The 19,933-nt window shown below is 45.5% G+C and overlaps 1 protein-coding gene across 1 annotated transcript; it reads left to right on the top strand.

The window, feature by feature from the left end:
* Nucleotides 1-1,409: 1,409 nt before the first annotated feature.
* TMX1 (thioredoxin related transmembrane protein 1) lies at nt 1,410-13,029 on the top strand. The gene is made up of 9 exons (XM_054400684.1): nt 1,410-1,421; nt 4,812-5,092; nt 5,219-5,334; nt 6,274-6,319; nt 6,837-6,965; nt 8,294-8,339; nt 8,427-8,528; nt 10,243-10,312; nt 11,559-13,029. Exons 1-9 carry the CDS (start codon nt 1,410-1,412, stop codon nt 11,735-11,737), a joined length of 981 nt encoding a protein of 326 aa, XP_054256659.1. The 3' UTR covers nt 11,738-13,029.
* The last annotated feature ends 6,904 nt before the right edge of the window (nt 13,030-19,933 follow it).

Here is a 19,933-nt window from a genome sequence, read left to right as displayed (position 1 = left end):
ATTCTCCACACAGCTGGGGAGGGCTGAGCTGAATAAACTGGAGGAAGAACACATAAATATATGGTCAAGACTTTCTTGTAATGTGGTTGGTTTAGGTGCTGGGTGCTGGGAGTGGTGAGGATTAGGAGTGGGGAAGGATAGATTGACCTCAAAATCCCCTTCTGCTTCTGAGAAAAATAACCTAAAACCACAATTAAGAGTATTAGTGGAGAAGCTCTCCACATTAATACCTTGAAAGATGGGAACATTGGAACAGGCTGCCCCAGGAAAGTGGTGGAGTTACCATCCCTGTACATGTTCAAAAACCATGTAGATGTGGCTCCTTGGGACATGGTTTAGTGGGCATGGTGGTCTTGGGTTGATGGTTGGACTTGATGATCTTGGAGGTATTTTCCAACATTAATGATCCTATGATTCTGTGGGTGTCTCCATCTTCCCTTATCCTGAAAGAAATAATGTCCTTAGTATGAGAACCATGTAATTTTTAACCAAAGAGGATTTTCTTCTGAACCTTTGGTCTCTTCCCTGCTTAGAAGCAGCTTCGACTCTGCCACTGTGTGGCAGCACCGAAAAAGAACTTGAAAAAATTAAAATCACAAACAGTGAAAAAAAAAATCAACTTAGTCTGGCCACATCTGGAGTACTGTGTCCAGTTCTGTGCTCTCCAGTTCAAGAGAGACAGGGAACTACTGGAGAGAGTCCAGTGGAGGCTACAAAGAAGCTGAGGGGTCTGGAGCATCTCTGTGAGGTGGAAAGGCTGTTGGGCCTGCAGAAGAGCAGCCTGAGAAGGGATCTGGTCAATGCTGATCAACAGCTAAAGGGTGGGAGTCAAGAGGATGGCTCTTTTCCATGGTGCCCAGTGACAGGACAAGGGGCAACAGGCACAAAGTGGAACCCAGGAGGTTCCTTCTGAATATGAGGAAAAACTTCTTTCCTGTGAGGGTGCTGGAGCCCTGGAGCAGGCTACTCAGAGAGGTTGTGGAGTCTCCTTCTCTAAAGAGATTCCAAACCTACCTGGGAATTGTGATCCTGGGCAAGCTGCTGTGGGTGACCTTGCTTTAGCAGCAGGGTTAGACTATGTGATCTCTAGAGGTCTCCCAACCCCTACCATTCTGTGATTCTGTGACTCTCTGAAATGTCTTAGAACTTTGCAAAGGAACAAGACAATGTTACATTGATAACAATGAAGATAAAAAGTAATTTGCAACAGTCATCACCCTGAATATAACTACTGGAACCAAGGGAAGGAGATAAGCTTTTCAGGGTCTTTCAGGCTCTTTTCATAGGGAGCTTGATGTGCCTTTGAAGCAGCTTGTTATTTACAGTGAATTTATTTACCAGTTCCTTTTCCCTTGTAGTCTGGAAGTATTAAGTAGCAAAATTGCTTTCCCTGCCTCACCATTCCGCACATGCCCTTCCAGGTGGGACTCATTCCCAAAAGAGCTCTCCCATGGCATTGTCCAAAGGTTATGTGGTAATTGCTTCTCTTGTTGCCAGTCTGCCCTCATGTTTTTCTCTTTTGTTCACCTGTATGCGGATTAAATCAAATGAATCCTCCATGCACTCATCTGTTTGGACACACCAAAGAAAGGAACATTCAATTATCCTCTTATTCAGCACAAATATGGGATCAGGCTTCCAGCCACTTTCCCCAGGATGTAAGTCAAAGCCACATGGCTTAGTAGTCACCCAACCTCTGCTCCATATGGTAACGCAACATAGTTGTTTGTGCACTTATTCTTCAAGGCATCTTAAATTATCAGGGTGTGTGCTGCTGCCCTGAAGAATCGAAGAGAGGTTTTCTCACCGCTTTGCTGATGCAGAACGGAGCTATTCTTGGATTATCAGTAAGAAACTGGGAAACTCCAATTCTGACTCAAATGGAATGGCAGCAAGTAAGCAAAGTGCTGCAAGCGGTGATTTATTACTGAGCCCTGCATCAAGGAATAAGCAGCTTCATGTCCTTAGTAATGTCCTGTTGTTCTTCTACGGGAAGGAACATACAACTGTACTTTACAAAAGTTGCCAAACTGGAACATTCCCCTGCTCCAAATGCTGATTAATTCTTTTTCTTGCACTGCTCTAATGGTTGCTGCAGCCCTGCTTCCTCTGCCTAAAATGAGAGTTTTAAAAGCCATGTAGCTCTGGTGCTGAGGGACATGGTTTAGTGGTGGCCTTGGCAGTGTGGGATTAACAGTTGGACTTGATGATTTTAAAGGTCATTTCCAACCTAAACAATTCTATCATTATGAAAAGCTTAAGGTGCTTACAGACTGCAGTGAAATGATGTGGGATCTGTCTGCTAACTCCCAGGGGTCTTTTTCCTGACTTGAGAACTAAGTACTCGAGCATCAAGTTACTTTCTGCTGCAAGTAACTGAAGATGCAGGAGACAGAACAGACCGAAGTGAGGGCAATCTGTCCTCCCTGTAGGTAGAAATTCAAATAAAATAGGTTAATGAAACAAATAGAGTCTTTATAAATCAATATGAAATCAGTTAGTGAAATAATCAGAGCAGAGTAGAAAAACATTGTTAACTTGTTTCTTTAAGATAACACAGAATACAGCTGGAAAGAGAGATCGCCTTTGTAGGCCTCAAATAAGGAGATGAAGAATTGTGGAAGGAAAGGTAAAAAATTGTGAAGTAAGGAGTTTTCTTGAAGATAAGAAAGAAGAGTCTTCTAAACAATTAAGACTTTCGAGTCCACACCTCTGAGCATGCATGAACCTAGGGGTTAACTGGAGAACAGACTGATGAAGCACATTGGACCATCGGAGGGGGAGGAAATCAGGGGGATTGTTCTTGAAGACGCTTCCCCAAAATTCCCAAGGATGGGAGTGCCCATGTGGAAGAGACATTTGCGTATGTCAGCATGAGCTCAAAAAAGACTAATGAATGTGGTGATTATTTCTTGGAAAAGCAATGAACATGAATTGATGTGTGTTTTATAAGACCGTGTCCAAACCCCATTTGGCATGCATGAACTCATGCATCCAGTGGTAAAAAATGCCTTTTAGCTCCCTAAAGCCTTCAGAACTGGTCTTAGAATAGTTTGAATCTGTTATTTTTGGTAAGGTAAGGAAAAATTAATCTGATCTAGAAGTTCCTGCTCACAACAGAGACAGAGGAGTCTTGTAAAACTTTATTCGAATAAAGGGAGAGTCCACAGGATAATTCCATGTGGGGTCTCTCCAGTTGCTGGAAGACACAGCTCCCCTTTTATCCTAAATTCCCAGATGCAAATTTCCCTCTCCCTTTCCTCATTGGCTAAGGTACTTGGGATTTACAGTCTTTCCCAAAACGCCTACCGCATGTCCCCCTTCACACGTAACCCCCCGCATCATATATCGTATTTTCATTTAAATTACGTTCTTCACTTCTCTAGGTAGAGAAGTTAATATTCAGTAGTCTATTAAGCCTGTGCTCTATCCTGAAAGTACAGAAGTTCAGGCTGTGTTCAGTGTGTGCTATCTTCAGACAGACCCCTACTGATTTACAGCAAGATTCACAGACTCACAGAATCAGTAAGATTGGAAAAGACCTCAAGGATCATCAAAGTCCAACCTGTCACCCAAGACCTCATGACTACTAGACCATGTCACCAAGTGCCACGTCCAATCCCCTCCTGAACACCTCCAGGGATGGTGACTCCACCACCTCCCTGGGCAGCACATTCCAACATCTAACAACTCTCTCCGTGAAGAACTTTCTCCTCACCTCGAGCCTAAACTTCCCCTGGCACAGCTTGAGACTGTGTCCTCTTGTTCTGGTGCTGATTGCCTGGGAGAAGAGACCAACCCCCTCCTGGCTACAACCTTCCTTCAGGTAGCTGTAGACAGCAATGAGGTCTCCCCTGAGCCTCCTCCTCTCCAGGCTCCCAGCTCCCTCAGCCTCTCCTCATAGGGTTTGTGTTCGAGGCCTCTCCCCAGCCTCGTTGCCCTTCTCTGGACATGTTCAAGCATCTCAATGTCCTTCTTAAACTGAGGGGCCCAGAACTGGACACAGTACTGGAGGTGCAGCCCAACCAGTGCTGTGTACAGGGCACAATGACTTCCCTGCTCCTGCTGGCCACACTATTCCTGATGCAGGCCAGGATGCCATTGGCTCTCTTGGCCACCTGGGCACACTGCTGGCTCATGTTCAGCTGCTGTCAATCAGTACCCCCAGGTCCCTTTGTGCCTGGCTGCTCTGCAGCACTCCGACCCCAGCCTGTAGCTCTGCATGGGGTTGTTGTGGCCAAAGCTCAGCACCTGGCACTTGGACTTGTTGAATGCCATCACATAGATATGGTGAACTGTCCGGTTCCTCCCTTGCTATTCCAGCTCCCTTCTTAGACAATTCTTCTTTTGTAAAGGCACTACCTCTTTTTAATCCCACCAGTAACAACCCTGTACAGCAATTTCCTCACTTCACTGTGAGCCACAATTTGATGTAAGTGCTCTGAGATGAACAAGAAGTAAGGTATGATTCCAACTAAACACGAGGAGAAACTTCTCTGGTGTGAGGGTGGAGCCTTGGACCAGGCTGCCCAGGTAGATTGTGGAGTCTCCTCTGGAGAGATTCCAAAATTACCTGGACGTTGTGATCCGGAGGGACCCTGCCTCAGCAGGGAATTGGACTAGATGATCTCCAGAGGCTCCTTCCAACCGCACCAGGCTGTGATTCCGTAAAGGAATCACCGAACACTCATTTACCACCCCTGAGCTGCCCCACACCCCCTGAAAGTAACGAGGCACGGCGAGGACAGCGACATGCGAGAAGGAATCTATGCCTTCTATTGGTGGAGCCACATGTCTGTCATTTTTCATAGCTTTCTATAGGCTGTCGTCCCCCTAAGCCCGCCCAAAGGAGACGACTGAGCCCCCTCTTCCTGGCGCCTGCGCAATTCCGCAAGGTGGTGGCAACAGTGACGTGCGTAGGAAGACGGAAGCGCGCGCGGCGGTATAAGATGGCGGCCGCCGGGCAGGTGTGGGCCCTTCTCTGCCTGGCGCTGGTGGCTGGTGCGGTCGCGCTGGGGAGGCAGAGCCCGGTGAAGGTGCTGTCGGACGACATGTGGCGGGAGCTGCTGCAGGGAGAGTGGATGGTGGAGTTGTGAGTCGCTGGGGAGTCATTCGGGATGCCGGGGCCCGGTGGTTTGGGAGGGACGTGGTCTCTCAGCGTCCAGCTCTGCGGCCATGGGGACTGAACGGTTTAATGACACACTTGCGTTGCTCCTAGCTATGCCCCTTGGTGTCCTGCCTGCCAGAACCTGCAGCCAGAGTGGGAGAAGTTTGCTGAGTGGGGCGAAGACCTGGAAGTGAACATCGCCAAAGTGGATGTCACGGAGCAGCCGGGTCAGTGTCTGCTGGGAACAATTGTGAACTCCTTGGGGATTTGGGCTCCTGAGACCTCGGGGAAAGCGTTCAGTGGCAATGCATGTGCTCGTAGGAGTATGCAGAATTAATAGGAACCGTAGAGATCTTTCACTGATCTTTATAAAGGCAGATTGATATATCTAGACTAAGCAATCTAATCCTTCTTAATAGATAAAGGGAACAAGATAACTTATAGAGTGATTTCACTCTGTAACTCTGTAAGTTATAAGATAACTTATAGAGAGACTTTCAAGGAGATTTTCAGCCCTACTTTTAAAGTATCATAGAGGAAAAATGTGCTTCCAACCTTCCCTGTAATAGTTCAAGGGAGTGCAAGCAGCCTGCTTTCTCCCAGCTGAAGCTCACTCCTCTGAGTGCCCACATGTCTGTGTGGGACTTGTAAAAAGGATCTTCTCAACACTGATACTTTTCTCCGAAGTCACATAAGGACTTAGGAAAGTTGCCTCACTTGAATTGTTTTCTGCAAGCACTGGAGATTGCAGATTCACAGATTCATAGAATGGTTTGGATTGGAAGGAACCTTAAAGATTATCTAGTTCCAACACCTCTGGCATTGGCAGGGACACCCTCCACTGGACCAGATTGCTCTCTCTGAAGAGCTACAGCTGAAACAGTCAAATAGAACAGTTTTCCATTACTCTGTTTTTATCCTTTTTCTTGACATCCTTTTTCCTCACAGAGAAACTTTCTCACTCTTTGTCCAGAGACTTTCCTTATAGGTTGTGCAGCACTTTGATACCCACAAATTTGTGTTTGGTTGTGCTTAGAGGCAGATACTTTGGGAGCATCTGTTTTTATTTTGGTGGGTAACAGCATTTCTTGATGTATAATAACACTTCTTGCCTTTTCTTACACAAAAGTACTCTCCTATTCTGAAATTAATTGTTTTTTTTACAGGATTAAGTGGAAGATTTATCATAACAGCCCTTCCTACCATCTATCAGTAAGTATAAAATCAGCTTTTTTTTTTTTTTTGAGGGGAGAGGAGGATTTTTCATCTTTTTGGTGGGAAATAAATGAGGTTCACCATCCTTTTTAAGCATGTGAGTTCCTTTACACAGAGACAGCCACTGTCTTACCTGCTGTGAACTCACATAACTGCCAGTTGATATTTTTGTTTCCCTTCAGGCCTTATTTGTTGTGTCTTTTCCTGGATGTTTCTATTTTGCAATCTTCTCTCTGAAGGCTGATCTTAATGCAGTCATGTAGCAAGTGTATTAGGAAGATCATTATCTTTTTATTTGGGATCAACACCTAAAGCTAGCCAAGATGCATGTAGAGTCAGGAAATACTGGTAGTCAGGAATTTTGAAAACAGTTTAGAGCCAATAAAGCAAAGTAAAACTAAAAATAAACAAGTAAAAACTAGGCAAATTGATGGGATGGAAGACACTGACTGGAAAGAAATGCTGTGTGATAGGACTGCTTAAAAACAAAGGACTGGTTTAATTTCTTTTACAGCTGTAAAGATGGAGAGTTCAGAAGATACCAGGGTGCAAGAACTAAAACTGATTTCATCAATTTCATCAGTGACCAGGAATGGAAATCTATTGAGCCAGTTTCATCGTGGTTTGGTCCTTCCTCTTTCCTGTAAGTTTCAGTGTGATCTTTACAATAACTTGTCAAGTAGGCACGCTTGAAGGGCATGCCACAGGTCCTTAAGTGTGGCACTTTGTTGTTCACAGCTTGTGCAGCAGTCTGAGGAAAAAAAACATGCTCTTTGGAATTCTTTCTGGTTTTGTGGCTTTGAAGGGCTTTCAATTCTTACTACCTTTGCTGAGTGGTGGTTTCAGAATCATTGAGTAACTGGGGGAAATAAAGCATTTTTGGGACGCCTTTGATTGAGGTAAATCAGCCAAATTTTTCATGTTTTTCTTTAAAGTTAGTTGGAAATCATGGCTGAAAGACCTCTGAGCTAATTATACTGCATCACAGACTTGTGGGGGTTGGAAGGAACCCCTAGAGATCATCTGGTCCAACCCCCCTGCTAAAGCAGGGTCATCCACAGCAGGTTGCCCAGGCTCACAATGTCCAGGTGTGTTTAGAATCTCTCCAGAGAAAGAGACTCCACAATCTCTCTGGGTAGCCTCCTCCAGGACCTTCACAGCAAAGAAGTTTCTCCTCATCTTCAGGTGGGACCTCCTGGATTTCAGTTTGTGTCTGTTACCCCTTCACTGGACACCACTGAAAAGAGTGAGGTCAAATCCTTTTGAACGCAGCACTTCAGCTATTCATCAGTATTGATCTGATCCCCTCTCGCTCTACTCTCCTGCAGGCTAAGGAGCCTGAGGTCTGTCAACCTTTCCTTCTCACTGAGATTCATAGAGTGGTTTGGGTTGAAAGGGAGGTTAAGGATCATCTAGTTCCAACTCCTCTGTTACAGGCAGGGACACCTTTCACTAGAGCAGGTTGCTCAAGGCCTCATCCAACCTGGCCTTGAACACCTCTGGTAAGGGGACATCCATGATCTCCCTGGGCAGCCTCTTCCAGTGTCTCACCACCCTCACTGTAAAGATGCTCTAGTCTCCTCAGTATCTCTCAAGCCCTGGCAGGTAGCCTGGTCTTTTTCTCAGTATCTTGGACAGTTCTCCAGCTGGTTTCTCACAGACTGTTGGTCTAAGTAAAAGATAAACAGAAGTAACTGAAATTCATGTTTCAGCAAGTGCTAGTCAAAGAAGGTTGTGAATTTGTAGTTGTCCAGATGTGAAATGTTATCCAAGCTGCTGGTAGTACTGAAAGTAGCTTGAAGTAAAAGACATGAGAGAAGACAAAAATCAAAAGTAGTTAGAAGGCAAACCAGACAGGAGCAGAAAGTTGTTCAGAATGGGACTAAATAATGACCAGTTGGGCAGACCAGAAGGTGTAGGTGTGTGACTGGCTTAAAGATGTCTTCAGTTGCTTTCTTCTTTTCGTTTCAGGATGAGCAGCATGTCTGCTCTCTTTCGGTTGTCCATGTGGATCAGGGTATGTACTTAGAGCTCTGCTTTGATTTTATCTTAACAGGCATGGCATTCAGCTCTTCTGACAAGGGTTCTCTCTCTTTCATTCCAGCACTGCCATGGTTATTTAACAGAGAACGTTGGGATGCCAGTCTGGGGCTCCTATGCTGTTTTTGCTTTGGCAACTCTGTTCTCAGGATTGATCCTCGGACTTGTAAGTGAAGCACTTCAAACAGAATGGCTTGTGCCATCGGGTATTGCACCAACACCTTCTTTGCCTCAGTCTTTAATAGTAAAAGCAGCTCTTCTTGAGGTACCCAGTGTCCTGGGCTAGAAGACAGGGATGGGGAGCAGAATGAAGCCCCCATAATCCAAAGGGCACTGGTCAGTGGTTTAAGTGGTCTTAGACGCACACAGATATATGGAGCTGTATGGGATCCACCCAAGGGTACTGAGGTAGCTGGTGAAATGCTCACCAAGCCATTTTCCATCGTGTATCAGCAGCTGTGCCTAGCTGGAGAGGTCCCAGCTGACTGGTGGTTAACAAATATCACTGCAAGACAGGGCTGGAAGGAGGTTCTGAGGAACTTACAGACCTGTCAGTCTGACCTCAAGGCTGGAGAACATCCTGGAGCAGATCATCCTGAGTGCCATCATGTGGCCTATACAGGACAACTAGATGAGCAGGCCCAGCCAGCATGGACATGTCCTGCTTGATGAACCTGATCTCCTATGACAAGGTGACCTGCTTCGTGGATGAAAAAAAGGGCTATGAATCTTGTTTACCTGGACTTAATAAAGCCTTTGACACTGTGTCCCACAACATCCTCCTGGAGAAACTGGCTGCTCATGGCTCGGATGGGTGGAGGCTTCACTGAGTTAAAAACAGGCTGGATGGCCAGGCCCAAAGGGTCATGGGCCATGGAGTTAAATCTAGTTGGCAGCCAGTCACCAGTGGTGTTCCCCAGGGCTCAGTTCTGGGGCCAGTTCCCTTTAGTGTCTTTATCAGTGATCTGGATGAAGGAATCAAGGGCACCTTCAGTGGGTTTGCAGATGACACTGAAGTGGGTTGGAGTGTTGATCTGCTTGAGGGCAGGGAGGCTCCCCAGAGGGACCTGGACAGGTTGGATCAGTGCATCAAGGCCAGTAGGATGAGGGTCAACAAGGCCCATGATCTCTCCAGACTTGGGGCAGAGTGTCTGGAAACTGCCCAGTGGAAGAGGATGTGGGGTCGTTGATTGACAGCTGGCTGAAGAGTCAGCTTGTGCCTGGGTGGCCAAGAAGGCCACCAGCATCCTGGCCTCGCTTGGCAGTAGTGTGGCTAGCAGGACCAGGGCAGAGATTGTCACCTGTAGTGGGCACTGGTGAGGCTGCACCTTGAATAATGGGTTCAGTTTTGGGCTCCTCACTCAAAGGACATCAAGGTGTGGGAGCAGGTCCAAAGAAGGGCAGCAAAGCTGGTGGAGGCTCTGGAGAACAGGTCTGGTGAGGACCAGCTGAGGGAACTGGGGTTGTTCAGCCTGGAGAAAAGGAGGCTGAGGGAGTAAGACAATCTTGCTCTCTACAAGTCCCCAAAAGGAGCTTCAAGCCAGGTGGGGATTGTTCTCTTCTCCCAGGTAACAAGTGATAGGCTGAGGAAATGGCCTGAAGTTGTGCTAAGGGAGGTTTAGTTGGACATTAGGATAAATTTCTTCCCCAGAGGGTTGTCAAGCTCTGGAAGAGGCTATTCAGAGCAGTGGTGGAGTCCCCATCCCTGGAGGTATTTCAGAGCTGTGTAGATGTGATGCTGAGGGATGTGGTTTAGTGGCACCCTGGCTGTGCTGGGTCAATAGTTGGAATTAATGATCTTAATGCTCTCTTCCAACCTGAATGACTCTGAGGGTAATGCAGCATGTTTGTGGTTTCAAATTGTCTTTCCTTGGTTTCAGATGATGGTCTTCTTAGCAGACTGTATCTGTCCATCCAAGAGGCACAGACCTCCACAGTACCCACACTCAAGTAAGTCCACTGTCTACTTGTTAATATAGTGAAAGTGGGAAATCTTCCTTGGTAGATGTTGGTGTGGAGCTTGTGTCTGCAGGACAGGAAATTCAGAACTGTGTACAAATACAATGTAGAAGTTTATTTAATGTATGGAAGACGGATGCTTTGCTTCACCAGTAGCTGTTTGCCCTTCCTTAGGCTTTAAAGTGGGTTTGTATTTTGTATTTAGCTAAAACCACTTTCTGAGGAGATAGAATTTTTTTTTTTTTTACAGCATTTTTATACCTGCAAGAGATGAAATTCCACATCTGTAGGGAGATAAAGTTTGGAGTGGAGCTCTCAGTGTTGTGTGGTTGGGGGAAAATGAGGATTTAAAGTGAATTTCCATTTCTGTGGATAATAAATGATTCAGTTCAGGGTTAGCCTCTGGAAATTTTTAAAGGTAATCCTAAAAAATCATGGAAGAACATTCGAAAGCTGTTTTTTGAGGAACCTGACTCATTTTTATTTCAAAGCTGGAGTAGGTTTTATGTTGCCTTGTCTTTATGGTTTGTGATCTGTTACTCCTTGACCTGGGGTAACTTCATGGTAGTGACAGTTCTACCTCAAGTGACTGATACTGCAAAGTGCTGCCTGGAGTAAATACATTAAAATTCTGTGCTAGATTCTGTTCTCAGCACTGGTGAGTCCACACCTCAAACACTGGGTTCAGTTTTGGGCCCCCCACTCCAAGAAGGGTATTGAGGTACTCGAGCAGGTCCAGAGAAGGGCAACAAAGGTGGTGAAGGGTCTGGAGAATAAGTCGGGTGAGGAGCAGCTGAGGGACCTGGGGTTGTTCAGCCTGAAGAAAAGGAGGCTGAGGAGAGACCTTATCACTGTCTACAACTCCCTGAAAGGAAGTTGGAGCATGTGGGTGTTGGTCTGTTCTCTCAGGTAACAAGTTGATAGGACATGAGGAAACAGCCTCACATTGCACCAGGGGAGGTTTAGGTTGGGCATTAGGAAAAATGTCTTCCCCAGAAGGGTTGTCAAGCTCTGGAAGAGGCTGTTCAAAGCAGTAGTGGAGTCCCCATCCCTGGAGGAATTTCAAAGCTGTGTAGATGTGATGCTGAAGGACGTGGTTTAGCACCAGATTTAGTAGAGTTATATAACAGTTGAACTCAATGATCTTAAAGGTATTTTCCAACCAAAAAAAAAATTATGATGCTAAAAAAGTATTTCCCATGTGTAATATGTGTTTGCATGTTTTCTTCTCCTGAAGGAAAGCTAGCTCCAGAGTCAGCTCAACTGCTGAAAAAGCTGGATGAAGAGCAGGAAGCAGATGAGGAAGACCTCTCAGATGATGAAGCAGAAGGCAAAGAGGTGTCTGACAGAAACTCTTCACCGAATGCTGTCAGGCAGCGCCCAGTGAATGCTGCTGCTGCAGCAGATAAATCTTAGCTGTGTTTGCACATAGAATTAGTGTTTTGAGTCACCAACTCAAAAGGAGGTAGATAAAATCCTTCGGCTTGAAGAGAAGAGCAACTCCTTTCATGATGATATTGATGCGTTTCGTGAATTCAGGACACAGGCAAAAAAAGCAGGATTCAGGTATTCCAAACTTAAATCATGCTGTTGCAAGTGGCTGGAACTTCTCCTGGCTGTGTGCAGAGAAGTGCCAAGAAGTAATTGATGTAGCTTGTTGAACAACTTGTTCCATAGGAATTTTATTTTTTTTTCTTTTAACAGGATGTAAAACAGTGTTTAGGGAACACTAACAAGGAAAATGCAATAACTTTGTGCTGTTAAAACGTTCAAAAAGGTTTCTCAGTATAAATCTTACCTAGCTGTGCTCGGAAGAAATGCTGAGGGGGGTGGAAATTCCTTCAGTTATGGGACACACTCCAGGCTTTTGATGTGATAAAAACTGCTTTCTGCTATGACAATGAGTGCTACAACCCCTGAGTCCTTCTTCCAAAGAGATGAAAGTTGCTGTCTTCATTTAGAGGAGCAGAAGCTACCATGTGGACAGCTTGTCTTGGCCATCCTCCCAGATGGAAGTTCCCACAAGTGCTTCGTGTGGTGTGGACCAGAAACCTGCTCTTTGCATTGATATTTGTTTAGAGAAGGCTTCAGAAAACTTGAAGTAATTCTCTAGGGGGAGAAAAAACTAACCAAACAAAAACCAACAGCAAGTAGCACCGTGAGTTCTTGTTTGTCTCCATGACTCCAATGGGAATAGTTTACACACAGGGTTCTCTGCTGACTTCAGACCCATATAATCTGCTCCATAGCAGGAGGCCTCTGCTAATTTTTAATACATCATCAGTAATTTCTCTTTAGTCAGATTTTACTGCAAATCCAGCCAGGCTGTACCTGCTTTGAGAGTGAAATGCTTCTTCATTTCTTTTACAGAAAGTCAATTTTTTTTTTTTCCCCACAAACCATCTGGAAACAATACACCCTAAATCTTCCTTTACAAACCCTTGGAGTCTGCTGTGTCCTGTATGGGATCTGGGTAGAAATAAAAAGGATGCACATTGGGACTGTTGTTACCCTGCATCATTTGTCAAGAGTTTTCCATATTCCTTCAGTTAATTCAAGAAAAACTTGCCAGGGAAGGGTCAGCCTAAAGCTGAGCACACTTAGGACTTTTGGCAAGCCTCTTTTTGACGTTTTTTTTGTTTAGGCTGTTTGGGGTTTTGTTATTTTGTATGTTACGGCTCTTTAGTGTTGTTTGTTTGTTTGTTTGTTTGTTTGTTTGTTTTTAACTTGCTCATCTGAGTAGTTTTGCAGGGCTGGCAGTTGATAAGTCTGTGTCCATAGTAAACATGATCATGAGTAATTAAGACCACAAACATAGACGTGGTCTTGATGATGTTTTCTTTTACTAAAGCCAGGTTCTCCTAGTGATTATGAGGACAGAGCATCAGATGAGGAGCTAATAATGAATCTTGTAGGATAGGAAGGAAATACCAGGAAAAACAATACTCAGAGCTGTTGCAGGTGAAAGCAGCTTGTAAGGATATTAAGAATCCACCATGGTCTTTGTCAGTTGCGACTGATTCTTTCTGAGGTGCATTTTAAGTATCTGATAGATCATAATTCATCATGTTATGGATGTTATCCACATTTGAGAGTGAATCTTCCAACAAGTGCTTGGGTGAGTAAGAATGAATTACGTAGGATGACCCTTGAGCTTCATCCTTTTGACTTCCTTATTCTGAGTGCTGCTGCTCTGGAATGAGCTACAACTTCAGTGCTGGGTTATATTAGGAATAAAAAACCGATACTTGAAAGGATCCTTTTGGCTTAAATCTGAGTGTTCTTATGATTTTTAACTATCAAACTTTTTCCCAGAGTTGGAATGAAGCCCACTGTGTGCTGTAAATGCCCTTCAAGTGTTGGTCTTGTGGGACTTGCCTTAAATTCTCTACAAGTTTAGCTCTTAACCTTTGTCACTAGTGAAACAAAGCAATAAATCTGTGATGTCCTAAGGAGAAGGAGCAGAGCTGCCTTTGACAAATGGTGTAGCTTACTAGTTTGGAGAGGGCTTGAGGAGAGAGGGGAAACAGAAATGCTGTTGTGTGCTGAGCTGTTTTAAAAGCTGAGCTGTCTGGGGTGACTGTGGGATATACTTAACTGTAGCTGTTATAAATACAGAGTTTTCTAAGTTTTCAGTTACTTTCAAACTGTGCAATATAGAGAGCATAGAACAAAAGCTTTTTTGTTTTAAAAGAAGAAACAACCTTTTTTTTTTTTTTCCCTTGTTGTACTTAGGCACCTGGTTTAACAACTCCTAGCACTAATTTACCTTGCTTTCTTCACACCCACCTTTTCTTACTGCCTCCCTGCTTTAGGCAAGGACCCAAATTCCACAACCACCTCAAGATTTAGCCTCTTTTTGTTCCCAGTTTCTTTAATCCAGCCCATGTGCCAGTTTTATTTTGCTGATACATAAGCAGCCCATGTTTGACCTTTGTAAATTTTTTTCTATTTTTAACAATGTTTTGGAGTTGTCCTGTGAATATTTAAGTTTCTGGTATTTTATTTTTTAATTCTATATTCCAAAGATGTTTGCTGAGGCTGAGTGAGGGTTGTGATAAAATGAATGTGTTAAGAGCCTGTCCTTTGTGTGTATTGATGATGCTTGAATATTAGTTATGAGTCGAACTGCCCTTTTCATATCACCACCCTGACCAAGCATGTCCAGTTTCATTCCAAAAGGAAGTTATTAACTGTAATGATGTTTTTTTTTTTAAAGTTTCAGAGAGTCTTCGAGTAAAAAATAACCACTAGCTTTGGATTCCTGTGTTTGTGTCATCTTCTTCATATAATAATGGAATGGGTTGGGTTGGAAGGGGCCTTGAAGATCATCTAGTTCCACCCCCCCTGCCATGGTTGTTCAAGGCTCCATCCAGCATGGCTGTGAACACTTTCAGGCTTGGAGTCAGCACAGCTTCTCTCTGCAACGTATTTCAGAACCTCACTACTCTCACAGGGAAGAACTTCTTCCTGTTGTCTAATCTAAATGCAGCTCCTTCTTTTTGTAAGACAGTAGCTTGGTGTTTAAGAATGAAACAATTGCAGCTATTTCCTTATAACACTGTAGCTAACAAACTATTTAATGGAATCAAGAGTGGTTTGTGTTGGAAGGGACCTTTAAAGTTCATTGAGTCCAAACCCCTTGCTGTCAGCAGGGACATCTATGACTAGAGCAGCTTGATCAGAGCCTTAACAACCTGATCTGGAATGGTTCCAGGGATGGGGGGAATCTACCACCTCTCTGGGCAATCTGGGACAGGGTCTCACCATCGGTGTGAAACATTTCTTCCTTCTCTCTAGTTTGAATCTCCCTCTTTTAGTTTAACCCCATCATTTCCTCTCCTGTCACAAAAGGCCCTGCTCAAAAGTCTGTCTTATTTGACCTTAACCTCTTGCATGCAAAATCCAGCCTTCCAAAACTCACTTTCTGGTAATGCTGTAGCCTGGAAAATCCAGCCTAGAACTCACTTTCTGGTAATGCTGTAGCCTGGAATTTCCTTTCTTCTCCTGTCCTACAGATAGTGAAGTTCTCTACCTTCCTAAAAAAGATACTTTCCCAAAGCAGTACCTTGCCTGCCCCAGGATCCAGGAGGAGTGCTAGGTCTATATTGAAGGGATATGGTGTTTATGATTGATGCCTTTGAAATGGCATCTGAGCTACCTATGGACATCAGGATGGGAAAAAGATTCCAGTGAAATCTTCTGTGTCTCTTGAAAAGGTTCACTTACAAGTTAAATTTCTCCTTGTATTTTGAGGAGTTTTAAAAATGTTAGATGAGAATTAATGCAAGCTCATCATTAAGGACAACAGTTCTGTTGGCTCTGTTTTCCTTCTGGAGCCCTTAAGATTTGCTGAGCCTGGACTTCAAGGTCTTTCCTCTCCTGTTCCTGGTACTTTCTCAGAAAGATTCTGAATCTTTAGCAGCCAGGGTATGTGGAGTGGTTATCCTTGTTAAGGGTCAGGGCTGGGCTGGCACTCAAACAAGTGACAGAGGCTCTTCCAAAAGGAAGAAGGGAGAAAGACTAGTAGGGTGGGAAAGAAACTCAACCAGCTGTGATGAAAAAAGGAACAGTCATATGGAGCAAAGAGACACAAACCAAAGGCCAACCCCAATGGCAATGAGGGCACCACTGATACTGGGGGCAGGCACTGGGCAAGTGCCAGACTAGACCCAGTGGTAGATAGGAACTAGTTTCAGGAGATGGATTCTGGAATTGGAGTCAGGAACTCATGGATTGGGATAGAAAGTAGAAGGGGCAGAGTCCTGTACTGAAGAAGAGGCTTGATTCTGCCAATCCCTCATCTTACTCCTGAAGATGATGTCCATGGGATACAATCCATTGGTAGGCAGCTGAGGGTCACCCGTTCTGGCTGCTTCTACCCACAGGTGCCACCTCTGACTTCCTGCCCCCCATGGTGGGGCACAACCTGTGGCAGTGTCCTAGGTCTGCAGAGGAGCAAGTCTCAGGCAGAGCCTTTGTGCAGCCCAGCCCTTGGCAGGTGTTCTCCCCATCAGCTTCTCCCTGCTAGAAGCAGCTCCTGGATGTGCAAACCTGCCCTGAACTTCAGAATGTGCCTCAGTGAGCAGAGAGCTGGGAAGTCACAGCAGTGACCAGAATCAGTTCTGGGCTAGCCCAAACTAGGATAAGTGGTGATGCTTGTGTGAAGATGAATAAAATCATGACTTTTCCAAAATGCCTCTTGCTCAGGGAGAAGAATCTGTGGCCAGTGTCTGCTGAGATGTATTTTTAAACACAGTGGTTCCTAACCAGTCTGATGGGTGTGGTAAGCAGCATTGTGACAGGCTTCTGAAAGAGCTGTCTGGTTTGATTCATCAGCTGTCAATGATGTTCCATTCAGATGTGGATGATCCATCCCCTGCCAGATCTGCTGAGGCTGCAGCCAGTTGTCATAGAATCACGGAATGCCAGGTTGGAATAAACACTAAGGGCTTTCTGGTCCAACCTTGTCAGCAGGGAGTAATTTCTGAAGCCAGCCAAGCTCCCCCTCAGTGAGATCTGACTTTTTCTTGGAGGTTCTGTGTGTTTTCTTAAGCATAGAGAGATAGGAAGAACAAACCCTGCCAGGAGCTGTTGGCCCCTGGAGGAAGAATTATTTGTCTTGAGGAACTACTGACGTTCTGCAGAAATGACTGAAATTCAACCTGCCATGGGGTGGTGTAGTGAGACCTCATTGGATTGGAGGAGGCTGCCAGCACAGCACCCCATCAGGGTGCATAGCAAACCCATCTTTTTTACATTGTTTTTACAGGATGTGCTGACTGAAGGCCCTCAGCTTGTCCATGACATCCTAATGTCCTACAGTCACTTTTGAAATCACCTCATTTGTCTTCTGTACACCCAGGAAATCCAGAAGCTTGCTGTAGCCTGCAATGAGGCTTCCAACTGCTGGTGAGGCTGGGGCTGGATCTGGCTGCAGGCTAGATGGGGCTCCCCTGTCTCAGGAGGAGCTCAAGGGCTTCATTCTTTGCTTTTGACTGCTGTAATTTGGTAGCTGACCACAATCTAATGATCCTCCTGCTGCTTGAAGAACCTCAAAGGCTCCAACCTGAGGTCTGCCCCATTCTGGGTATGTACTTTTTTTTTTTTTTTAATTTCTTTTAATCCGTATTTTTTTATTTTAAAGGCTTTGAGATGCATCTCCCAAAGGGCTCCTCTACCTTTACTCCAGAGAGTTGTGGAAGAAGATGCATGGCCAAAAGGAGAGCAAGGAAAAGGAGCCACTTGACCACTTGGTGGCAACATGGTGATTCTACAGAAAGATTGCTCGGACCTGTGTTGTCCCTGGAGAAAATGTTACTTCTACAGAGAGTCCTGAAGTGATTTCTTGGCTTAAAAGAAGATGGCAGAAGCATGAGATGTAAGTATTTTTGATCTTCTAAAGGACACAATAGTTATGGGGACAACATGCGTCTGTGAGTAAGCTGTGGCACCATATGCTGTGGACCTGGAGGTCCGTGCAATGTACTGTGGCAATGTACCATGGACCAAACAACTAGAAAAAGGAGGTTACAGATCAACGAGAACTTCCTGAATGGAAGGATGATAGGAAATGAATGATTAAAGTAAGCTGGAGGAACCCCAGGAAACCTTGCAGCAGGATGGGCATTGGCTGGAGGTAATGAGAGCAAAGGGAAATGTCCCCGTCTCTGGAGGGATTTCAAAACCATGTAGATGTGGTGCTGAGGGACATGATTGAGTGGTGTAAGCTGGCAGTGAGCTGGTTGGACTCCATGATCTTAAAGGTTTTATACAACTTAAATAATTCAATGACTTTATGTTTTGTAGCTGACCAGAGAATGCCACCTTCAATGGCAGGTTGTATGCCAGCAAGTGTCTCCTCAAAGCCTGTTGCCATTTGTCCTGTCCAGCTTTTGCATGCGCTTTCTTCTGCTGCATATTGTGCTTGGTCAAAAATATGGAATCAGTGGAGAAGGGAGCCTGGCAAGGCTCAACAGAGGAAGGACATGGACCTGTTGGAGTGGGGCCAGAGGAGGCCACAGCAATGATCTGAGGGCTGGAAGCCTCTGCTGTGTGGGCAGGCTGAGAGAGCTGGGGTTGTCCAGCCCAAGAAAGAGAAAGTCCAGGAAGACCTTCTGGTGGCCTTTCAGTACTTTTACAGGGGTCAATCAGAAAGCTGGGGACAGACTTTTCAGCAGGGCCTGTGGTGACAGGACAAGGGGTGATGGGTTTGAACTAAAAGAAGGAGAGTCAGACTAGAGAGAAGGAATAGAAGGTGGTGAGGTCCTGTCCCAAGTTGCCCAGAGAGGTGGTAGATGCCCCATCCCTGGAACCATTCCAGATCAGGTTGTCTGGGGCTCTGAGCTACCTGCTCTACTTGCAGATGTCCCTGCTGACTGCAGGGGCATTGGACTAGATGACCTTTAAAGGTCCCTTCCAATCCAAAACACTCTGTGGTTCAAAGATAGAAAGACAGCTGGGGGTATTGACCCCAGGGCAGGAGCAGCATTTTGACTTCTATGGAAAGACCTGGGCTCCTCTGTGCATGGCTCCACAGCTGCTGGACTGCACAGGGCTTGGGGAGCAACAAAGATTCTGGAAAGGGCAGGTGGTGAGCAGAGCCGAAGTCCTGCCCCAGGGCTCCTGCCTGTGCTGCAGCTGTGAGTATTGAGATTTTTCTGCCCCATGAATGAGGATAAAGCCCAATTTTATCTTCAGGGCAGCAAATGTCAGGGTTTGTTCCCCTCTGCTTGCTGCAGTATGCCTACACCTGGTGTGCATGTCCCAGCTGGATCCCTGCTGGAGCTGCCAGCAAGGCAGATTCTGCTGTTGGACCTCCACATCAGTCTGATCATGCTTGGCCTGGGCTGTGCCAAACACCAGGTATGGGTGGTACAGGGTAATCTCCACTGCTGAAAATCCTGCAGGAAAGGCATACCCAGTATTAACTGGCAAATACATCGAATACAGGAGCAGATGGAACAGCCCTGACCCTAAAGAAGATCATGGGAACATAGACTTGGTACTTAACTCCCTAATTTCTGAACTTTGAGATAACTTCAACGAGGGTATCTTAGGGTTCTGAACCTGGGGAGGAATAACTTCCCTGCACCAGTACAGGTGAGGAGCTGACATGCTGCAAAGCAGCTCTGTGGAGAAGGACCTGGGAGTGCTGGTGGAGAACAAGTTCACCAAAAGACAGCAATGTGCTCTTGTGGCCACAAAAGCCAATGGGATCTTGGGGTGCATGAAGAAGAGTGTGGCCAGCAGGTCAAGGGAGGTTCTCCTCCCCCTCTACTCTGCCTTAGGGAGGCCACAGCTGGAATACTGGGTCCAATTCTGGGGTCCCCAGTTCAAGAGAGACAGGGAACTACTGGACAGAGTCCAGTGGAGGCTCTGAAGATGCTGAGGGACCTTGAGTATGTCTGTGAGGAGGAAAGGCTGAGACCTGGGGCTGTTTAGCCTGGAGAAGAGCAGCCTGAGAGGGGATCTGATCAATGCTCAGCAGGAGCTAAAGGGTGGGGGCAAGACGATGGGACTGGACTCTTTATAGTGGTGCCCAGGGACAGCACAAGGAGCAACAAGAGAAGCTAGAACCCAGGAGGTTCCATCTGAAGATGAGGAAAAATG

The sequence above is a fragment of the Indicator indicator genome, chromosome 4 (genome assembly GCF_027791375.1).
Source record: "Indicator indicator isolate 239-I01 chromosome 4, UM_Iind_1.1, whole genome shotgun sequence".
NCBI lineage: Eukaryota > Metazoa > Chordata > Aves > Piciformes > Indicatoridae > Indicator > Indicator indicator.
Note: the sequence above shows the minus strand (reverse complement) of the source record. Positions and strands in the feature narration are given on the sequence as shown.

Bases quoted from the DNA above. Each gene is read 5' to 3' on its own strand.
- TMX1 (XM_054400684.1), top strand. The intron at 5,335-6,273 runs GTCAGTGTCTGC...TTTTTTTTACAG, and splicing joins GGATGTCACGGAGCAGCCGG to GATTAAGTGGAAGATTTATC. The intron at 8,529-10,242 runs GTAAGTGAAGCA...CCTTGGTTTCAG, and splicing joins CAGGATTGATCCTCGGACTT to ATGATGGTCTTCTTAGCAGA.